The sequence below is a fragment of the Lynx canadensis genome, chromosome E1, assembly GCF_007474595.2.
Source record: "Lynx canadensis isolate LIC74 chromosome E1, mLynCan4.pri.v2, whole genome shotgun sequence".
Lineage (NCBI taxonomy): Eukaryota > Metazoa > Chordata > Mammalia > Carnivora > Felidae > Lynx > Lynx canadensis.
The window spans coordinates 38,838,109-38,860,243 of record NC_044316.2 but is presented as its reverse complement, the minus strand read 5'-3'; the positions used below and the strand labels follow the sequence as shown (position 1 = coordinate 38,860,243).

The 22,135-nt window shown below is 49.5% G+C and overlaps 1 protein-coding gene across 1 annotated transcript; it reads left to right on the top strand.

Annotated features, from left to right (window-relative positions):
* Positions 1-8,354: 8,354 nt before the first annotated feature.
* Positions 8,355-21,907, top strand: CCR7 (C-C motif chemokine receptor 7). Its single transcript, XM_030295532.1, has 3 exons — positions 8,355-8,421; positions 14,645-14,694; positions 17,632-21,907. The coding sequence occupies exons 1-3, from the start codon at positions 8,412-8,414 to the stop codon at positions 18,709-18,711; spliced, it is 1,140 nt and encodes a 379-aa protein (XP_030151392.1). The 5' UTR covers positions 8,355-8,411; the 3' UTR covers positions 18,712-21,907.
* The last annotated feature ends 228 nt before the right edge of the window (positions 21,908-22,135 follow it).

Here is a 22,135-nt window from a genome sequence, read left to right as displayed (position 1 = left end):
CGGAGAATAGGACAGGGTGCAGAAAGTGTAGTATGAGGGCATCTTTTCCAGGCAAGGAGGGGGACAGCCAGGACCTGTCTTTCATGCATGTCAGGTCATGCCTAGCGTCAGTCTGGCATGATGGGAAAAGCCCCTTAGCTTGGAATCAAAGGTCAAGTCACTTTCTCTCTTGGAAGTCTCAGTTTCCTTAATCAGAAAACTGAAACGTAGCGAACAGAGTAGCCCTGGAGGTTACATGGATAAGATATAAGAATGTGCTTAGAAATATGCAAGCTCCATGCATATGCAGAGACTTATTACTTCCCATTAGTTGGCATGCTCTTTGGTCATTAGTTGACTATGGTTTATCGGGCCTTCAAGTCCTAGCACTTGACTCAACACCTGGCTGAGTAGGGGCTCAGTAAATGGATGCCAGGTGAATGGATGGATGGACAAATGGACGAGCAGAGTCGTGAGGAACAGTCAACTCTAGGAAATGCTTTGCACACCATCTATTGACACATCACAACAGCAGAGAGAGATTCATTCGCTCCAAAGATACAGCGAAAGCAAAAGATGTCTCACGTGCCAAACACAACTTACCCATCGTTCAGGTAACAAAGGCCAGAAACCTGACCCATAGGCTACGTGTTCCCTGCAAGAGGGCCAATTAAACAGTGTAGGGCTCTCCCTGTGTCCTGAACTCCCAAACTGAGAGATGCTGAGAAAGTAAGCAACCTGTTCAAGGTCTGCTGGGCGACACTTCTGGACTTGGCACTCACTACTGATCACTCACCACTACCTTCCTTCCTTCCCCTGGGTCACTCCGACTCCCCTTTGATGGCACTTTTTTCATGGCCTTCCTGATTCCCTTCCTGTGTGCTCTAGTGGCTTCCTGGGCTTGCCCCACCCCTACTCCATTCGTTCCTACAACATTGTACTATATTTTGTCTTCCATTATTTTAAAAATATTCTGAAATATTTAAATATATAAAGGTATAACGAATAATAGAATCATATTCTTAGATACCTCTCCATTTGCAACCTCTTCCCTTCCCATATTGAGTTTAATGTATGCCTTGCCATGCACATTTTTGTACTTTCAGTGCTTATGGGTTAACTGCCTCTTTATTTTTCCATCTTCCCCACTATTATGGAATAAATGTTTGTGTGTCTCCAAAACCCATATGTTGAAGCCCTAACCCCAAGGTGACTGCATTTGAAGGTGGGGCCTCTAAGGCAGTAATTAAGGTTGAATAAGGTCGTAAGAGTGGGACCCTGATCCAATAGGATTAATGTCCTTATACGAAGAGATATCAGAGGCCTCACTTTCTCTCTCCTTCTCCCTCTCCCTCTCTTCCCGCCCCTTTGCACACACTGAGAAAAGGCTATGTGAGGACATAGTGAGAAGCTAGCCATCTGCAAGCCAGAAAGAGACGCTGACCCTCCTGGACCCTGATCTGGGACTTCCAGGCTCCAGAACTGTGCGGAAATAAATTTCTATTGTTTAAACCACCCAATGTATGGTATTTTGTCAGCTTGAGTTGACTGCTACATCCACTGTGCCCCAAGTGGGCTAGGAAAGGCCAGGGACCATGGGTGTTCATTTTTGTAGACTCCACAGCCATGCCTGACACATACGTGCTTGTCAAATATTTGTAAAATGAATGAAAACGAAGTCACTGCAGAACCAAAACAGATGTCCTCGGGTCTATTCCCCGGGACCAAAGTGTTCTCTGCTCTGCCACAATACAGGTCCTATTCAAGCTGCTGCTGAGACCACTATCTATAGTCAACTCCCAACAAAGTAAATTTAAGAGGAGAAAAGGGAATTCGCAAGAAAATAGTGCAGGAAGTGCTGGCATCTTAAGAAAGTCGCTTTAGCGACCAATTAAATGTTTATCAGGCACCCGCTTATTAGGAATTCAGTGTTGGACAGCCTCCATTTCTATAAGGCAATAGTCTTTTTTTTTTTAGTTTTTTTATGTGTTTATTTTATTTTTGAGAGAGAGAGAGACAGAGTGCGAGTGGGAGAGGGGCAGAGAGAGAGGGAGACACAGAATCTGAAACAGGCTCCAGGCTCTGAGCTGTCAGCACAGAGCCTGATGTAGGACTCGAACTCACGGACCGTAAGATCATGATCTAAGTTGAAGTCAGACGCTTAGCTGACTGAGCCACCCAGGTGCCCCGGCAATCAGTCTTTAAAAGACCAAAGACCTAGTGGTCCTAAGATGCCCTGGATATAAGCAAGCACTATGTGTCTGCTTCTGTTATGGACATGTCCTTCGTATGGACACTTTGGAGTATTCATGGCACTCCAAATGGAGAACATAAGCTCAAAGACCTCTCCTTCAGTTTATAAGACTAAGCGCATCCATGGCACAGCTTGAACATGATCGTGGCCACTCCCACGAGCCCCTAAGCATCAGTAAGAGGCTTTACTTCTAGAGTCTCTGCTTTGACTTCTAAGATTCTCCAGAGGGAAAGAGGCAACAGTCTCAAGAAGCTGGCTTCAAGTCTCTTGCTCAACATGCATCACATGCTCCATAACAAGTGCGATGAGACAGAACCCTCCATGATGGAGGATATCACTGTGGGACCCATTATTGAACTACTATTGAATTATACCAAACTACATAAAAAATCTCATGTTGTTGTTGTTGTTGTTGTTTAAATCACGGCATTGTTTGAGACAATGTAAAGACGACCCAGAAAAGTACCCAGCACAATTTTGTTTACAAGAAGCATAGAGTCTATTCCAGAATAGAAAATAGTTCACGTGCCATGGCCGTATATACCAATTTGGGTGTCACCAAACTAAAGTGCTATGGAAGTGCAGAGAAGAAAGGGCAGAGGAGGTGGGCCATCCTGAGTCTCCAAGAATGGGATGGGACTTGGAAAGTCATACTGAGTTCTTCCTACACTGCACCTCCCATAAAGAGTGTATTCACAGTAAATAGTCACTGACTGCATGCTAACACGCATGAGGGATTATGAGGGAAAGCTCATAATCAGTGTTGAAAATACTAGGGAATCCCCAACGTCTCACTCAGAGACCAGCTAAGAAACTGAAACTGAAGTATCCCAGGCCACAACATGCCACATCCACGTAGCCAGAGCTGGAGGGGCTTGGCAGTACAGTGAGAGGAAGAAAAGGCTTTGAAGCGAGCACCACCACTTAGCATCAGGCAGAAGCTACTAAGGAGACCAGAATCAGTAGCAGCCCATTATCTCTCTACCCCCAAAAACGTGGCGTATCTGCCACAAAATTCTCTAGTCCTTCCCAGTGTACTTGCGGACTTTCCATGGTGGCCTATACCAGTGAGAGAACCAAGAAAATCCCTAAGGATAACAAGGAATATCCTGAAAAGAGAGTCTGGAGCTTATGTGGTCTAATCCTGTAACTTTTTAGATGGGCAGCCAAGAACCAGAGAGAGTAAGTGACTTGAGCAAAGTCACATAGTAAGTTATGGCAGAAGCAAGACTAGAACACAGATCTTCTGCCTCTGAATTTATTTTTTCTTAGAAGCATCTGGCACATGGAAAAGGGCTCCAGGAGGAAGCTTCCAGAATAATTCCAAACTGAAGTTGTCCTGACATTCCTTACCAACACCTTGCCTAGATATAACCCCTGAGGATCCTTTCCACCTGGTTCAAGAGATTGCCCATATCCCTAAAAGCAAATGGGTTCCAGATGCCAATGATGAGAGTAGCCAAAACCTTTGGGCTGGAGGAAAAGTTCGATGAGGTCTTCTCATGCTTCCATTTAGGGATTTGGAATAACAGGGAGTGGTTAAGCAATAAGCAGGATGCCATAAAAAAAAAAAGTCCTGCACTTCAGAGTCTCAGATGCCAAAGTTTAAGCATCTTCTAGGCAGCCCAGTCTCCTCACTTTGCACTTGAGAAAACTGAGGCCCAGAGAGGGGAGGCAATTTGCCCAAGATCATACAGGGAGCTAAGCCCACTGCACTATACCCCAAAAGAATGTTCATATGTCTGGGGAGAAGAAATCCTATTCTATCTACTTGCCCATCTGCTCTGTGAAATCTTGGATTTTTTTCCCCCTTATTTTAGGTAAAGCGTCATTTCATGCTTGGTTTTGGTTATAACTGTAGGGAACAGGGGTATAATCTAACCTTAACTTCTTCTATACCTTAAACTCTTTGGGGACAGGAATCACCTTGTATCAGTCAGGGTTGAAGCAAGCAAGACCCACTCTAGATATTTAAAACAAAATCAATTTAATATGGGGGGCTAGTTATCCAGGTGATGGAAGAGCTGAGAAGTCAAACAAGGGATGGTGAGGCTGCCCAGAGATTAATAACAGTAGAAAGTTTCCAGCATCCCTGCGGCTGGAGGGACACAGGAAGAAAGTAGTATTACCAAAGCCCAGAAACTAGGGCAGGAGCTGCAGCCAAGGTGGGGGTACTCATCAGGTGCCAGCACCACAGCAGCAGGGGCTGGCTGATGGACTCTAGGGTCACAGACATGAAGCCACTGCTGGGGACACCACTGGAAGCAGAGAAGGAAACACCCTAGTGATGGAAAAAGCCATACCATGCAAACAACACCCACAAATGAGTTTGAAAGGCTATACTAATATCAGACGAAACAAACTTTAAGACAAAAATTGATTATAGAGATAAAGAAGAACACTTTGTAATGATATAGGGATCAATCCATCAAGAAGATATAACAAATACACATATATGCAGTTAAAAAACAGAGCCCAAAACACATAAAGCAAACGCTGACAAAATCAAAGGGAGAAATACTCAATTCAACAATCATGATCGGAGATTTCAAAACCCTACTTTCAATAACGGATTAAAAAACTAGGCAGTAGATCAATAAGGAAGCAGAAAACTTGACCAACTATAAATCAACTGAACCCAACAGATGTCCATAGACTGCTTCACCCAACAACAGCAGAGTACATATTCTTCTCGGGTGCACATGGAACATTCTCCAACTAGACCATATGTTAGGCTATAAAATGAATCTCAACAAATTTTAAAGAATTAAGATCAGGGTGCCTGGGTGGCTCAGTTGGTTAAGGTCTGACTCTTGATTTCAGCTCAGGTCATAATCTCATGGTTTGTGAGTTTGAGCCCTGTGTTGGGCTCTGTGCTGACAGTGTGGAGCCTGCTTGGTATTCTCTCTCTTCCTCTCTCTCTGCCTCTTCCCTGCTCTCTCTCAAAATAAATAAACATTAAAAAAAACTACACATATAAAAATATTAAAAAAAATAAAATAAAAGAACTAAGACCACACAAATGATAGTCTCTGATCACAATCAGTAACAGAAGGAATGGGGCACCTGCGTGGCTCAGTCAGTTGAGCGTCCAACTTCAGCTCAGGTCATGATATCATGGTTCATGAGTTCGAGCCCCACGTTGGGCTCTGTGCTGACAGCTCAGAGCCTGGGGCCTGCTTTGGATTCTGTGTCTCCCTCTCTCGCTCTCTGCCCCTCCCCCACTCATGCTCTGTCTCTCTCTCAGAAACAAATAAACATTAAAAAATTTAAAAAAAAACAATAACAGAAGGAAAATTTCAGAATCCACAGATATGTAGAAATTAAATAACACACTTGTAAATAATCAATGGACCAAAGAACTCACAAAGGAAATTAGAAAATATTTCTAATGAAAATACAACATATCAAAACCTATGGGATGCAGCTAAGTCAGTGCTTGGAAATTTATAGCTATAAATGACTATATTGGGGAAAAAAAGAAGAAATATTTCATATAAAGAACCTAGCTCTCACCTTGAAAAATCAGAGAAAGAAGACCAAACTAAACCTGAATCAAGTAGAAGGAAAGAAAGAATAAAGGCAAGAATGTAACCAAATGAAATAGAGAATACAAAAAAGTAGGGAAAATCAATAAAACCAAAAACAGGTATACTGAAGAGATTTACAAAATTGAAAGATCTCTAACTAGACTTACCCTGATACCCAAAAACCACACAAAAACATCACAAGAAAATAAGACTACAGACCTTTATCCCTTATAAACATATATGCAAAAATCCTCAACAAAATGTTAACACCCAATTCAGCAGCATATAACAAAGATTAGGGGCTCTTGGGTGGCTCAGTCAGTTAAGCATCCCACTCTTGATCCCAGTTCAAGTCAAGATCTCCCAGTTCATGAGATCAATCCCCACCGTGGGTTCTGTGCTGACATCGAGGAGCCTGCTTAGGATTTTCTCTCTTCCTCTCTCACTGCACTCCTTCTCTCTCCTCTCTCTCTCTCTCTCTCTCTCTCTCTCTCTCTCTCTCTCAAAATAAATAAGTAAACTTAAAAATTTTTTTGAAAAAAAAAAACATTATACACCATAACCCAATAATTTATCCCAGGTATCCAAGGCTGGTTCAACATACAAAAATCAACCTACATAATACACCATATTTAATAGAATAAAAGACAAAAAAAACAAAACCAAGGTGGAAACAGAGAAAGCATTTAACAAACTCCAACAAATTGGGAATAGAGGAGAACATGATATATAGAAATTAACTCAAAATGGATCAGAGTTAAATGTCAGAGCTAGAAGTATAGACCTGTCAGAAGAAAACATAGGAACAAATTAAATCTTGAACTTGAATTAGGCAGTGGTTTTTTAGATAGAATACCAAAAGCACAAGTGATGAAATAAAATAAATGAATTGGGACCTAAAATTTAAAAATTTTATGTTAGAGGTGAAAGACAGGGGCACCTGGGTGGCTTAGTCAGTTAAGCATCCAACTCTTGATTTGGGTTCATGTCATGATCTCATGGTTCATGGGTTTGATCCCTGTGTCAGCCACCACTCTGACATTGCAGAGCCTACTTGGGATTTTCTCTCTCTTCCTCTCTCTCTCTCTGCCCCTCCCCTGCCCCCCCCCCCCACACACATACTCTCTTTTTCTCTCTCTCTCTCAAAATAGATAAATAAACTTAAAAAAAAAGAACATGAAAAGACAATCTACTAGATTGGAAGAAAATATTTATGAGCCCTATGTCTGATAAAGGACTTATACCCAGAATAATGAAGAACTATTACAACTCACAATAAAAAAACAAATAACCCAATTCAAAACTGGGCAAATGATTTAAATAGGCATTTCTCCAAAGAAATATAGAAATGATCAACACCATTAGGGTAATGCAAATCAAAACCACAGTGAGATACCATTTCATAACCACTAGATGACTAGAATTCAAAAGACAATAACAGGTTTTGTCAAGGATGTGTAACCTTCATATAGAACTTATGAGACTGTAACATCATGAGGCCACTTTGGGAAATAGTTTGACAGCTCCTCAAAATGTTAAACCTGGAATTGCCATATGACCTCACAATTTCACTCCTAGGTTTGTCCCCAAGAGAAATAAGAGCATATGCCCCACACAAAAACTTGTAAATGAATGTTCATAGCAGCGTTATTCATAAAAAACAAAAAGTAGAAACAACCCAAGTGTCCAACTGATGATGAATAAACAGAATGTGGTATATCCATACGATGGAATATTATTGGGCCATAAGAAGCAATGAGGAAATGAGACATGCTATAACATGGATGAACCCGGAAAATATTATGCTAAGTGAAAGAAGCCAGATATAAAGGCCACATATTATATAATTTTATTTATGTGACATTCCCACAATAGACAGATGTATAGAGATAGAAAGATTGGCGGTTACCAGGGGCAGGGGGCAAAGGTGGAGGGGAGATGGGGAGTCATTGCTAATGAATAGGGGGAGGGTTGCAGGGGAAAGTGATATAAAATGTTCTAAAATTGATTGTGGTAAAGGTTGCACAACTCTGTGAATCTACAAAACCAAAAAGAGTGAATCTTAAATTTATATGTGGGTTATAGCTCAATAAAGGTGTCAGAAAAAAAAGGAAAGGAAGAGAAGAGAAAGAAGAAAGAAACATTCTGACAATGTCTCTCATTCATTCAATGCCTCCCATTGGCCAAACCTATCCAAGAAGCTGGGGGGCAAAATTGTTTGGGAAATGTAGTTCCCTGTGACACTGAGCAGGGCAGAGGAAGGATGGAGATAACCCCTCATTCACCTCTGATTCTCTGGCCCGTGAAATTCAGTCTATAAACACGTGTCAAATCTATAACTGGCCCTTATTCTCCTGCCTTGGGCTGGGATCTGTCTGTTGGACTATACAGGGGGCTTTTTGAATATAAATAACCTGATGATTCATGATCCTGTGACCAATGAGTGGGCTATCACTGTCACCTTCTCATTCCCCTTGGTTCCAGAAAGCACTATAGGGTTGAGGCCGGATTGGAGGGAGGAGCGGGGGTAGGAGGGGCAGAGAAGAGGGTGGCTGCTCTCACAACTTAAAAGCACTTCCTCCCCAGACAGTGAGAGCTCAAGACCCGGCACAGCCTTCCTGTGTGGTTTCAGCCGCCCAGAGAGTGTCATGGACCTGGGTGAGTGAGCCTCCTATGTGAGAAAAAGCAGTACTGGGGTCACTCTGACATCCAGCCTGACTTTGTGGAATGGAGGTGGAGGAGGGGGATGGAAGGTATGGAGGAGCCTCCTGAGGAATCAGGTTCTGAATTTGGTGTCTGTCCCAGAGAGTGCCACCCTGTTCTCCCAGGCATGGTGGATGCACCTGTCAGACCTGGGGAAGAGGGTAACCATCGGTACCAGGAAAGACAAGGCAGAGTGAGGTTGTGTCTTTCTAGAACAGTAGGGACGGGAGAAGGCTGCAGGGCTAGGGTTGGTGGTGATCTGGACGGCACCTGTTCTCATCTCAGCTCGGGGTGATGGGTGAGGCTCTCTAGGACCTGTTCCATCAGGGACAAAGTCTCCCCAGAGGGCTCTGGGCCCCTCCGCTTCCCGTCTTCCCTCTGATTTCCACCTTTATCACCTGCTAACCAGGGATCAGAAGCTCTGTTACCTCAGGGTTGCGAGGAGGAGTGAATAGGAGATGATGCCTTGTGCCAGTGGTATAGGCGGTGCAAATGCAAGCCGGCTGCCCACCTCTCTGGCTTTGCCGCCGCCTCTTGAAGGTTAAAGGCTGGGTGGGCTAGGGGAGATGGGACCGCAATGGGGCATTCAGTTTGAAGTCAGAGCCCAGGCCTCCAGCACAGCCTCTGCGTCACTTCATTGCTTTTTCTGCCCTGACAGATGAGTCTTCCCTTTAAAAAGCCTGTCCTCTGGTCTAACCTCAGTCTTAACTAGAGGGAACGAAGCTCTTGAGAGGGTTTTGAGGGGTACGTCCAGCTCCAGACACCCCATTTGTAAATCTCAGCTGTGAAGTCAGACCCGGCTGAGGCTACAAAGGCCAGGTTCCTGGATGGTTCATTCTCACCAGCAAGCGAAGCACCACGGCGGCCTCAAAGCCGCAAGAGGTTGGCTTTAAAAAGTGAAGGTTCACTGGTGCTGTCCTCATACTCCTCCCACCACACCACAGCTTCTTGCCTTTACTCTACCTCCCCCACACCTGCCCGGAACCCTGGGCGGACAGAGCGATCAGCTGTAAAGGGGTTAAAGTAGCCACCCACCCCACCACCTGGGGCTCCTGGGAAGGTGGGGTCTGATCTTTACCTCTCCATCACAGGTGCTTTGGGGGTGTGAGCAGAAAGTATCTGTGGAATGAATGAATGACATCGAGAACTCTGAGTTGATTTTAGTTTTTAAAAATCTCTTCCAACCTCCTCTCCTGCCAGCAGCCTGCTCGCTAATCCCACTCCCCAGACCCCCACCACTTACCATAATCACAGAACGCAGGCATCACCCCCTAAGAAGCGGTCCCTGACTCTCTGTGTGACCTCTGTGAAGGGAAACCAAGCAGGGTCCCAGTGGTATGATGGGAAATGTTGGAAAACCTGCTCCCCCCACCCCGACCCCCCTAGGAGGAAGGGCTCTGATTGGTAGTTCTTGCCAATTTCCATTGTGTAAATTCTCCCGCCATGGTTAATTTCAAGCCTTAGACAATTTCAAGGGATGAAACGGCTGAGCACCAAGTCAGGGAAGGATGTACACAACTAGCTCCCTGGGCCTGTGAGAACCAGCTCTCTAGTCCACCACTGAGGGTCCCCCACCCCTCCCCAACCTAGGTTTGGGGAGCTAGTCTCACAGGCTTTGATGGGGGGGAAGGAGGGCAACCTCTGGTTTAGGAGAAAGGGATGTTCTTGCCTGCCTCACTCAACTCAAGAGAGAGCCCCAACGGCCAAGCCTGAAATGCTGGTAAGAAGGGAAGCCACTGAGAGAAGCGTTGCTCAGAACGGACTCTGGACGGTTGGTTAAGGCGTGTGGGCCACAGAGGATCTGTTTTTCTCTCTTCATCTGCCCAGCAGGGAGCAAGAGGTGGGCGAGGAGACAGAGTTTCTGTTACACAAAATGAAAACACTGAAGCAGGACTGAACTGGTCTTTGATTCACGATTTGAATGAGCACCCCCCACTCCAAGCATCCTCCCCACCTTCGAGGGAGGAAACTTAAGACCTCAGAATTCTCCAAAGCAGAGAAGAAAAAAATGAGCCCATCAGAGACTTCTCTCTCATAGCTTGACCTGAAATGGTGGCAGAGGGGTATTGAAGGAACTCAGGGCCAACGCCTCCCGGCCTTTTGGGGGCCTGGCTGGGTGGGGGTGGGGGTGGGAATGGTACAGCCTGAGGGGGCTGTTGGAGGAATCTCTCCTCTTGGTTTGGCACCTTCTTTCCATCGGCTATCACTGATGGGCGAATTGGGGCATGACAAGTCTCGTGGAGTGAGAGACACATATGTCAACAAGCCACTGAGACAGAGCGAGATACAAAGCTGATGGGGCAAGCGTGAGGCACTTGGGAAGCTCAAATAAAAGAATAGTGAGCATGGGTCAGAGGGGCATTTCGGTTGGGTTTTGAAAGGTGGGTAAGCGTCACCAAACCAGACAAGGAGGAACAAGGGATGCGGGATGTGGCAGGGATAACAAATCCAATTTTCATCAGAGGCCAATAAGTCAAATGCCCTTATGTCAGGGCAGATGTGGGGCCAGTTCTGCGATGTTAGGGGGATAGAAACAACAGAACTGGATGATCCGCAAGATATGGGAAAGTAAGGATTCCCATCCTGCCCCATGGAGGTCCCTATACACAGTGGGTTCATCAGAAATGTAATGGGATGCAGTCGTGAGAGTTCCATTCCAATCTCAGATCGGTCTCTTAGAAGCTGTGTGGCCCCAGGCAAGTGGCTTAACCTCTCTGGGCCTCTATTTTTGGGAATACAGTATGAACATCGCAAGACATCGCTCACAGGATGTTACAAGGGAGACATACACAAAGACTAAAGGGAAGAACAAAAGAGCGGTTAGGAGTGTGGTTTCTGGAGATGGAAGGATTCAAAGCCCAACTCCACTACTTGCTGACCGTGTGACTCTGGGAAAATTACCAATCTCACTGTGCTTCAGTTTCCTCAGTGCCAGATGGGGATACCAGGAATACCTACCTCAGGTCTTCTGTGAGGATGAAATTATCAGACCTGGGAAGGGTTTGGTGTGGACTGAGAGCTCAGTGGGATCTGAATGATATCACTGGATAAAACAGTTGATATCACAGTGACTGCAGGGTTCAACAGCCCTGCCTACTGCCTGAAGGGCACCCCCCCCCCAGTTCTCCCACCTTCTCTCCAAATTTCCTTACTGCTTCCTTGCTTCTTCCCTCCCCTTCTCCACTGCCTCCTCTCCCTCCAACCCTGCCCCCTGTAAAAAAAAAAAAAAAAAAAAGTGTCAGCAGGTGAGGAATTCCAGAGAGGAAAAAGTCTGGGGGGCTTTGCAGGGGGCAGTTGATGGGCAGCTATAATTCTCTGGGCAGCCTGGAGGGCCCGGAAAATGTGGAGATGCAAGTTCAGGATTTGGGGGAGTAACTGACCAGCAGTCCCCTCCTCCCAGACAGGGAGGCAGTTTCCCTTGCTGGGGGCTCAGGCTGGAGTTCTAGGGAATTTTCTTTCCATTATGATTATTACTAGAAACTCAAGAACTCAGAAAATACCCAACATGTAAGTCACCCACTTCTCAACCCCTGAGATTCCCAACGTCAGTGACCTCACCCAAGCTGGTGCTCAGGGTCCATTGCTTTATGACTTGGTGCCAGACAGAAGCAATCTGACTCATGGCCGTTGACCAGGCTCCTGTCCCACCACAGAGTTCCCCTAAATTCCCATTTGATAACCTTTCTTGAAAACGGCCTATTTTTGTTCTACAAATCCTTGCTCATCTGCCATTTCCAACACACCTGGAATGAGAAATCATCTACACACACACACACACACACACACACACCCTGGTCCCACCCCGTTTCTCTTCCCCTCCACCAGTGAGCAAAGGAATGGGACAGGGCCCAGGAGGAGAAGGGGTTGATGGAGTAAAATAGAGACACCTCTTGCTCCTTGTATCTCACCCGTTGTGACTTAATCAAACCTTTGAGGTTTCTCAGTTCTCACTGACAGTCAAAACGAGCTTTCTCTAGAGTAACGAAATATTTGTACGTGTTTAAAGAAACCTCGAGCGCTTCACGCCAAGATGAGTCAGTGGAGGCTGGGCTGTGCGCGTTGGACCCTAACGAGAGCGTGGCTGAAGTAAAGACGTGGGCTTGGGCAGGGCCCCTCCGGGTAATTCAGCAAGGAAGGCGGATGGGAGAGGGGGGCTAGGATGTTGCATGACAATCTGTTCCCCACCAGGGAACGAGGGGGCAAGCTGGGGACAACGGGCTAGTGGGTGCCTGCCCTCAGAAAGAGAAGACAGCCAGGAAGGCAGGTGCAGGCAGACCATGAGGGTCTTGACTGCCATACTAAGCTAAGGGGGCTTCCTCCTTAGGGGTGGATGGCGAGGTCCTCAGGATTTCGGAGGACAGCTGGTCGGTGTGGGCATCAGAGGTCAGCCTCAGAAAGACGTGTCTAGCAGTAGTGTGCCGTATAACTTGCTTGACGTGAAAGAAATACCTATTTGCTTATGTGGCCTGATGCCCTTCCTCCTTCACTCAGGAACCCCCAAGCCCAGAATCCCCCGCGTTAGGCTCTCCATCAGAGCACACGGTGTGTGAATTGGGTGTCATGCAGAGAGGCTTCCAGCAGGTGGCGCTGTGGCCAAGGAAACAGACTCTGGTGCTCTCCCTCTTGGAAGCAGCATTCCTCGCTGCTGGAAGAGGGCCCCCGGCTTCCAGAAGGTGCTTGAAGCACAGTCCGAAGCATTTCCCTGTCCCTGCTGAGGCTGGAGGTGCGACCGGCCTGCAAGTCCTGCCTGGGCATGCATTGGTGGCACCCCAGTTATTGACTGTCTTGTGGGCCAGGCCCTGGCTGGGAACTGAGGGTCCTGTTATTATAGGGAGGGGGCTACAAAGGCAAGAAAGCACAATTCCTGCCCTCCGGGTGCTCCCAGAAGGTTAGGTGATCTGTACATAAAGTACCCTGTGAACTGTCCTCCCTGCTCAGGCTCAGAGGAAGTAAGCTCCCGCTCCAGCCCCTCAGCTCCTCTACAAAGCCGAACTGAGCAGCCAACTGTCCATCTTCTGACCGCAGCACACCAGGCCTGTGCTCACCTAGGGTCTCGGCCTGCTGCTCAGACTCAAGGAGAGCCTCCTGGCTTCCAGAATGTACCCAGGGCACACTCTGGACAGGCCAGACAGGGTCCCTTCCCCACAGCTGAACACATTCCCCTTTTCCACATCACACAAGGCCCCGGATTACAAAGAAGTTAAAGAGAGAACGTATACACACACTTCAGTCAAGCCAAAAAAGTAGTTACTTCAGAGAAGTCTCCCATCATACCACACTGTCACAGGACAGTGTCCCCTCAGGCCATCCTGGTGCTCTCTCTCCCTTGGAAGAAGGGGAAGCAGGGCATTCATTCGTTCATTCATTCACCAACACACAATTCCCGGGTGCCTTCTTGATTTGGGGTCTGCGCTGGGTAAAAGGGAAGAGATCCCTGCTCTAAAAGCAGGCTGAGAGAACAGGCAAAGTAAACCACCAGTTGGCCTTGATGAATGTCACTTGAATGAGAGGCTATGGAGGCAGATGGGTCCCCAGAGCACTTTCCCATCTTTGAGATGCCAGGAAATAACCTCACTCCTCCACCCATCCCTGTGACATTACCCTATTTCCTCAGCTGGCCTCACCCAGAAGACACTCAGGGCTGTATTTGGGGCTGCCCACTCACCTGGGTGTAGGAAAAATGCTCCCCAGTGGCTACTGGCACCAGAACGGTGCAGGACACACACACACACACACACACACACACACACACACACACCCTGACCACCACCACCTCAGGGCTGTGCTACCCATATAACCTGGACTGGGAGGGGCCGCTCAGACCCAGGTGTCAAGGTCAATCAAAATCCAGCCTTGAGGGGTGGTATGGGCCAGAGTGGACTTTCCAACTCCAGAAGACACCCTGAAGAACCAAGAAGGGGGTGGGGAGCAGGGACTGCCCGCTGATCCCACTCCTTCCCAGGACCTCGGAGTAGAGAACGAGGAGGAGAGGGCGGCAAGGCTGGGCAGGCAGCCAGGTGCTTCAAGGCACAATCTGGTTCTGATGTTCCAGGCAAATGTGGTGCCTGGGGCTTGTGATGAAAGTTCCCAGCAGTGCCCCCACCCCTCCCAGAGGCTTTCTTTCATAACAAATCCCTGGCCCTGCCACGCAATAACTTTCTCACCTTGTCTCCTACAGGGAAACCAATGAAAAGCGTGCTGGTGGTGGCTCTCCTTGTCATTTTCCAGGTGAGATCTGTGGCCGAGAAAAGCTCTGTTCCCTCCTCCATACCCCCTCCCCAAGTCCCCCCCCTTCCCATCCCTGGGGTCCTGGTGGAGGAGGTGGGCACTTGCTGGAAGGAAATAGACCCAGACACAAACCCACTCGTTATTCCTTAAACTGATGGCCATCCCTCTCCATCTGCTGAGTGACCTACAAAGCCACAGATGGTCTCTGAATGTCCTTTACTCCATTTAAATGAAAACATGGGGTCAGGGAATAAGACACCACTGTCTCCCCCACCCCACTTCCACTGTCACCATCCAGGATCCAGAAATGTGGGCTCCATCTGAGTTCGTGGGAAGGAACTGCACAAAGCAAAGGCTGTGAGGTGACTGGAGTCTGTGCATATGTATGCACAGCCACACATGTAAAACTTCATACGTGAGCTGAGAGAACCCTTGGTCTGGTGGCCTGGTTACTATCCAGTTACCGCAAAGCTGTCTCCCTCCCCCAGTGTCCAGCCAAAGCCTCCCCTGGAGGCCCCAGTCCCTTCTGTGAAGTCAAGAGGCCCATTTGAGCCCCACTTAATGGGGAGGGAAGAAAGGATGAGGCCTGGGACACTGGGGGTGGGGGTTGGTGCACATACTTTATGGGGGCCTGAACTCTGCAGGAGCAAAGTCCCCCAGTTTACAACGTTCTGCTTCGCAATCCCAGAAACGGAGACAGGAAATCTGGCCCCGTGAAGTACCAGAGTTAGAAGAAACTGTAACTCATACAGTCTACTCTCTTCCATTTGTTCGGGGCGGGAGCTCTCTTGGAGGGGGGAGGGGGAGGGGGAGGCTGAGGCCAGAACCGGAGAGGCAGTCCTTCAGAATTTGGCGCTTCCCCAGGTCTGGAGGCCAGAGGGGCAGCTTTCCAAGAGCTCCGGCCAGAGGCAGGCCCCAACCTGGGCGCTGTTCCCAAAACCCCATCCCAGAGGCCCCCCGGAGCTTGGGCTGCAGCCCACAGCCTGGCCCCCCTCCTCATCACCACTCACTCCCCTCTTGCTTCCCATTTCCAGGACTCGGGAGGGGCTGTGTTGCTTCAAGTGGAGCCTGGAAGGTTGGGGAGGGGACAAGACAGCTGGGGCTCATTCTTCTCTTTCCTTGGGGGGAGGGGGGTGGCTCAGATGGGGCAGGATGTGGTGGGGCTGAAGGCTACAGAGGCATCAAGCCTGGTGGCCTGGAGCCAGGAGGTATTAAAGGGGAGAAAGAGAAGGCAGGACAGGGTGGTGGGGAGCATGCTTCATAGAGGCTGGGTGTACCCCCTTATGTCCAGGGACCCCGGACTTAAAATCCTGGGCCTTACCATGGGTGGCTGAGAGCAACCAGCCTCTTCCAGGACTCCCAGGCTGCCATCATGCCCACATGAGGGAAAGGGGGTTGTCACTGATATTTGCTCAAGATAGCAAAGCCCAAAGGAAAGGCTCCTGGACATTAGTTTGTCCTTGTTCTGTCCCCAAGCAGGACAGTGATAAATTCAGAAATCGGAAGTAAGAAAGAGAGAGACAGGATGTGGGGAAGTCAGTAGACTGGGTTCCACTCTGGCTGTGTAACTTTGAGCGAGGCTCTCCAAGAGCCTCCCTTTCCTCAGCTCTAAAGTCACTCCAGCTCCCCAGTTGTATGCAAACCCCATCCTGTTGAGCTGCCCAGAGCCCACTTCCCAGAGGAGGGACCGTGGGCTTCCTGAGGCGATCTTGCAGCCCCACTGCCAGGCTGCACAGGCTTAGCCATCGCTGTGCGCTGAGGCACGGGGCAGGCGGACGTGAGTCCTCCTTCATTGATAAAATCACAGCAGGCTGCCTGAACCCTCACCCTGCCCTGCAGACAGGCTAAAAAAAGCCCTGAGCAGCTGAGCCTGGCTGATTGGGATCTGCCGGAAGAGACTGCAAGGAAGAAAGAGACAGAGAGGTAGGGGAAGAGGGTAGCACAGAGGGAGAGGGAGACAGAACCACACTCTCTTCCTGAGGTGCAGGGAGGACTCCGTCACAGCTGAGGAGGCTATGGCCCAGTGGTGCATCAACCACTCCTGCCATGCTGTGCAGTTGAGTGCACTTGGGCCCACATTGTCTGAGCCCCTACTGCGTGCCGGGCACGGTGCCTCGGGCCCCAGGGATTCATAGAATTCTTCGAGTCCCTAACCACCCAAAGTCACAGCAGCTCACCCCACACCAGGGTTTCAAGGCCTCTCAACCAAGCATTTGCCTTCCTCTCTTCTCGCTCTAGGCCCTCCTCAACCTTAACCCCAAGGTGGATTTTCCCTTAAAAGCTCAAGTATTTTGTAGGCTCCCTGGAAAAAATCTTTCTAGCAGATTCTAAAGGAGGCTCAAGAAGAAAGGCACACATCCTAACTCTCCTGGAGTTTCCAGGCGCCAGAACCTAAGTTAGGCCCCTCGCCACAGCCACGTGAGGGAGATAGTCCCCATGTCCATTCCACAGATGAGAAAACTGAGGCCCAGAGATAAAGTGTGTTTATCTGGCCCAAGGCTCATCTGACCCCAAAACCCAGACACTTTCCAGTCCCCCATCAGGGCATGTAGTGACAAGTGTCTCAGAGATGGCAAGATCAGACCCTTGCTACCTATTAGAAATGCAGAATCTTGGGTTCCAGCCTATTAAATCAGGACATGCATTTTGACAAGATCCCCGGGTAATTCATATGTGTGTTAAAATTTGGGAAGCACTGGTTTCACACCAAAGAACCACCTGGAAAGTGGCCCAGATCCATAGAGCCCCGCCCTCTGAGATTATGGTTCGTCTCAAGTAGGGTCCGAGAATTTGCAGGTGATGCTGATGATGCCAGTGGTGGGGGCCACACGTTGAAACCACTGCCCTGGGGCAATCCCAGGGCAGCAAGATTCGCTGAGCTGAGCTGGAAACCACTTCACTAAGCTGGATCATGTTGCCCTATTCCCGTCCCCGCAGGTGTGCCTGTGCCAAGATGAGGTCACAGATGATTACATCGGAGAAAATACCACGGTGGACTACACGCTGTATGAGTCCGTATGCTTCAAGAAAGACGTGCGGAACTTTAAAGCCTGGTTCCTGCCAGTCATGTACTCCGTCATCTGTTTCATGGGTCTGCTGGGCAACGGGCTGGTTGTGCTGACCTACATCTATTTCAAGAGGCTCAAGACCATGACCGATACCTACCTGCTCAACCTGGCCATGGCAGACATCCTCTTCCTCCTGACCCTTCCCTTCTGGGCATACAGCGCGGCCAAGTCCTGGGCCTTCGGCGTCCACATTTGCAAGATCATCTTTGGCATCTACAAGATAAGCTTCTTCAGCGGCATGTTGCTGCTTCTTTGTATCAGCATTGACCGCTACGTGGCCATTGTCCAGGCCGTGTCGGCCCACCGACACCGCGCCCGCGTCCTTTTCATCAGCAAGCTCTCCTGTGTGGGCATCTGGATGCTGGCCATGGTGCTGTCCACCCCAGAGCTGATGTACAGCGGCCTCCAGAAGAGCAGCAGCGAACAAGCACTGCGGTGCTCCCTCATCACTGAGCACGTGGAAGCCCTGATCACCATCCAGGTGGCCCAGATGGTGGTGGGCTTTCTGATCCCCCTGGGGGCCATGAGCTTCTGCTACCTCGTCATCATCCGCACCCTGCTCCAGGCACGCAACTTTGAGCGCAACAAAGCCATCAAGGTCATCATCGCTGTGGTCGTGGTCTTTATAGCCTTCCAGCTGCCCTACAATGGGGTGGTCCTGGCCCAGACGGTGGCCAACTTCAATATCACCGGCAGCGGCAGCTGTGAGCTCAGCAAGCAGCTCGACATCGCCTACGACATCACCTACAGCCTGGCCTGCGTCCGCTGCTGTGTCAACCCTTTCTTATACGCTTTCATTGGCGTCAAGTTCAGAAGCGATCTCTTCAAACTCTTCAAGGACTTGGGCTGCCTGAGCCAGGAGCGGCTCCGTCAGTGGTCTTCCTGCCGCCACACCCGGCGCTCCTCCATGAGTGTGGAGGCTGAGACCACCACCACCTTCTCCCCGTAGGAGGCTCCTCTGCCAGGACTAGATGGACCTCCCCCAGGGCCTCTGGGCTGGGGATAGGGAGCAGATGACTTGGGCTCCAAAAACTGCAGAGGGAAAAGCAGTCCTGGCTGTTAAGTTTTATCTCGTGGGGAAAGCCCGTGCCGCAGCCCGGGCTTCACCCCGGCCCTAGCTACCTCCACCAAGGTTGCAAAGAGTTGTGGCCGATGAGCCACACCAAGTCCTGCAACACTCCCAAACCGAGGCTGTTGTCTCCCAAACCAAAAACCCAAAGTGGAAGTCGGAATACGGTCCACACTCTTGGGGTGAACAAGTAGTTGGTGACAGGTAGGCTGGCGGAGGGGGCCCGGCGGGTCCTCTGAAGGAAACTCCTTCTGACCTAGAATGACATCCTCCCTGAGATTCAAGGGCTGAGACAAGGTCTTCCAGAAAACAAGGCTTTGTCTCCAAGACCAGAGATGGTGGGGAGGCTTGGCATGGCAGCGAGAGGGGGATGCCAGTGGGCCCAACTCCGACTTTCTGCCTTCATCGCTTTTTCCACTGTCATCTGAGCCAGCAAGAAATGGCAGCCTCTAGGCCTCCCCCAAAGCACACTTGCCCCTTGCCTGCCACTTCTCATCAGGCTGCTGCCCTCCCAGGCTCTCCTCGGGGAGGGGTGTGGTGTTTCTTGCAGGTCAGGCCAGCCGCTTCTGCCCGGCCAAAGCCACGCTCCCAGCCAGGACTCTGGGGCAAGGATGACGTGTGGCCAGCCCTTCTCGGGTCTCAGCTCTGCTCAGATGGAGGAGAGGGCAGGGAGAGGGGTTAGGGGCCAGGGGGTGGTGACAGTGCTGGCTGCCAAAGACCAATGAGCTGCTTTTTGTTCTTAGTCGTGGGGACAAAAAACTCTCATCCTGTCCAGCACGGTTTACTCACATACAAATACAAGTTTTCCCTTGAGGAAACAACAGCTTTAAAAGAAGGGAACATTTTTTGATAAATGACAAATGGGCATGTTCCTGTTTTGCAAACTCTCACTTCCCACCTGACCACCCCCACTCCTCTCTTTGCCCCGGTCTTCATTGCTCAGAGATGCTCAGAGCCACGAGGTCTGCCGAGCTATGTCCTGAGCCCATCCAATGACACAGCCCCAAGAGACAAAAAGAAGCAGGGGGAGGGGAGGCACAAGGTGCCTGTCTTGCAAATGCCCTTCCAGAGCTCATGGGAGAGGACCTAAGCCTGCGCCATCAGCAGTGATCTAGAGACACCAGTGTGAGCTGACCTTTGGAAAGAACCAAGTTGTCCCTGTAACCTCAATGGCTGGGAGCTCTCCCTGACCTTTAGGAACATTTATACACTGATCTGCTCATCTGTCCCGGCTCAGCCTGGAACCAGAGCCCCTGACCCTTTGTCAGTCCCTTCAAGTTCCCCAAAATGGTGTTTCCAGGGAGGGCCTCCCCCTGGGCACAGAGACCACAGCATGATGGATTAAGGGGGCTTGGGATGAGACCCATGTGATAGGCTTACCCTTTGTTGGCTGCTTGAAAGCCAGGTTCACCCACGTCCCTCCCTACTGACCATTGTTGCAGCAATAGCCAATGTATGGTTACCCACCATGGAGGGGCAAGAATCAAGAAACAGCCACTGCCCTCCACATATATCCATGTCCCTGGGTGCCCTGATGCCCAGAACCTGACCCCTCCAAGCCAGAGCAGAAGTTAGCCCAAGCTGTGACGTATGAGGAGGGGTCTAAAGGGCCCTGAGCACCAATACTTGGGGGCCTGATGCGGGGAAGGGGGTGACATTCATGCAAAGGTGATTCCATCAGCTTTACAAAGTGAAAAAAAGCCTGTCTGGTAATGAAGCCCATTGTCCAATTTCACAAGCACATTACATTACCCTCTGCCGTGGGATGCCCTGGGCACTGTCAGCCGGCTTCCACACCGGGAACCGGCGCCGTGGGAAAAAGGAACCCGGCACGGACGCAGTCAGCGTGGGGCAGTGCTTGCCGCAGCAGCATTAAATATTAAATGGTGCAGCTGCAAATGTGTGTGCACGAGTGTGGGGAGAAAGGGGGAGCCCCAGAGTGCCTGTGGGACCCCAAGAGGAGCGTGGAGCCCACTGGTGTGCACATCCTAACGAGGGCACAGGCAGGAAACCCAGCCTCAGTTCCTGAAGGGAGAAATGTAAAGGAATGGCCGTGAACAGGAAGCCAGTCCAACCGCACAAACATGCCATCTCAGCTTCAAATACATTTTTCTAAAATAACTGGACATCTCCAAGTATTTACAAAACCCCAGCAAAGTTAATTCCCCAAACTGCTCTATCTCAGCTCATTGCTGGCCTGGCCCCTGTTTCCTTGCCCAGCACCCTCATGTGCCTTCAATGAACTTTGGGGGACCCCTAGGAAGAAAGAATCGACTCACTGGGGAGCACTCCCCCAAGGGCTTCTCTCTCTCTCTCTCTCTCTCTCTCTCTCTCTCATCTGCTTCATACAACCGCCCCGTCTTCCTAGGTTCATGGCCCCCACAGCCCCTCCCCGTCTCCCACAGCTTCCCCCTTCTTTCCAGCTCCAGCACCTTGCCCCCCAGCTTCCCTGGCTGCAACCCCAGGCCACAAATCTGCCCTTCCAGCCAGAAGCACCACACCTCTAGAATCATGGTTTCACGGAGCTGCAAGGGGCCTCAAAGATCCCCAAAATGGTGTTTCCAGGGAGGGCCTCCAGCTGGCCCAAGCCCCAATCAGTCTCTAGATGGGGAAACTGAGGCTCAGAGAGAGGAACTGACTTGCTTAAATCGACACTGCAATGTACGGATACTGGATAAACTTGCTTTGGGCGCCTGAGGATCTGGCAAGATTGTGGAGGCGGATGGGGGAGAGCCGAGGCTCTGGAGACTGGCTGACTGTGAACCTCAACTCTATTGCCTCCCATCTGTGTGACCTCCAACTGTTGCTCAACTGCTCTGAGTCTCAGATTTCTCAACTGCAAAGTGGAGAGGATTTGGCAAACATTTAGCACGGTGCCTGGAATGCTGCATGTGGCGGTGAGGAACCCAGCCTTTGCGGCCAGACTGCCTGGCTTGAATCTCAGCTGCGCTACTGGTCTTAGTCTCTCCATGCCTCGGTTTCCTAATCCATGTGATAGAAACAAAAATCATTGCACCTACCTCCTAGGGTTGTCATGAGGAGCAAATAAAATTCATATATGTAAAATGCTTAGAAATCCTTACGGAAGTGTTGTTGATAATCGTTCAGAAATGTTCAAGACATGGTAACTAAAAAAAAAAAGTTGCTAACCACAAGGAAACCAAATTCAATTCTTTAGCCCCATTTCCATCCTCATACAATTTGTAAATTGAGCTGGAAGACAAGCTGAGGATTAGTCAGTCTGTCCTTCCCACCAATTGTACAGGTGAGCCAACTGAGGCTCTGAGAGGTGAATGACTCCCCT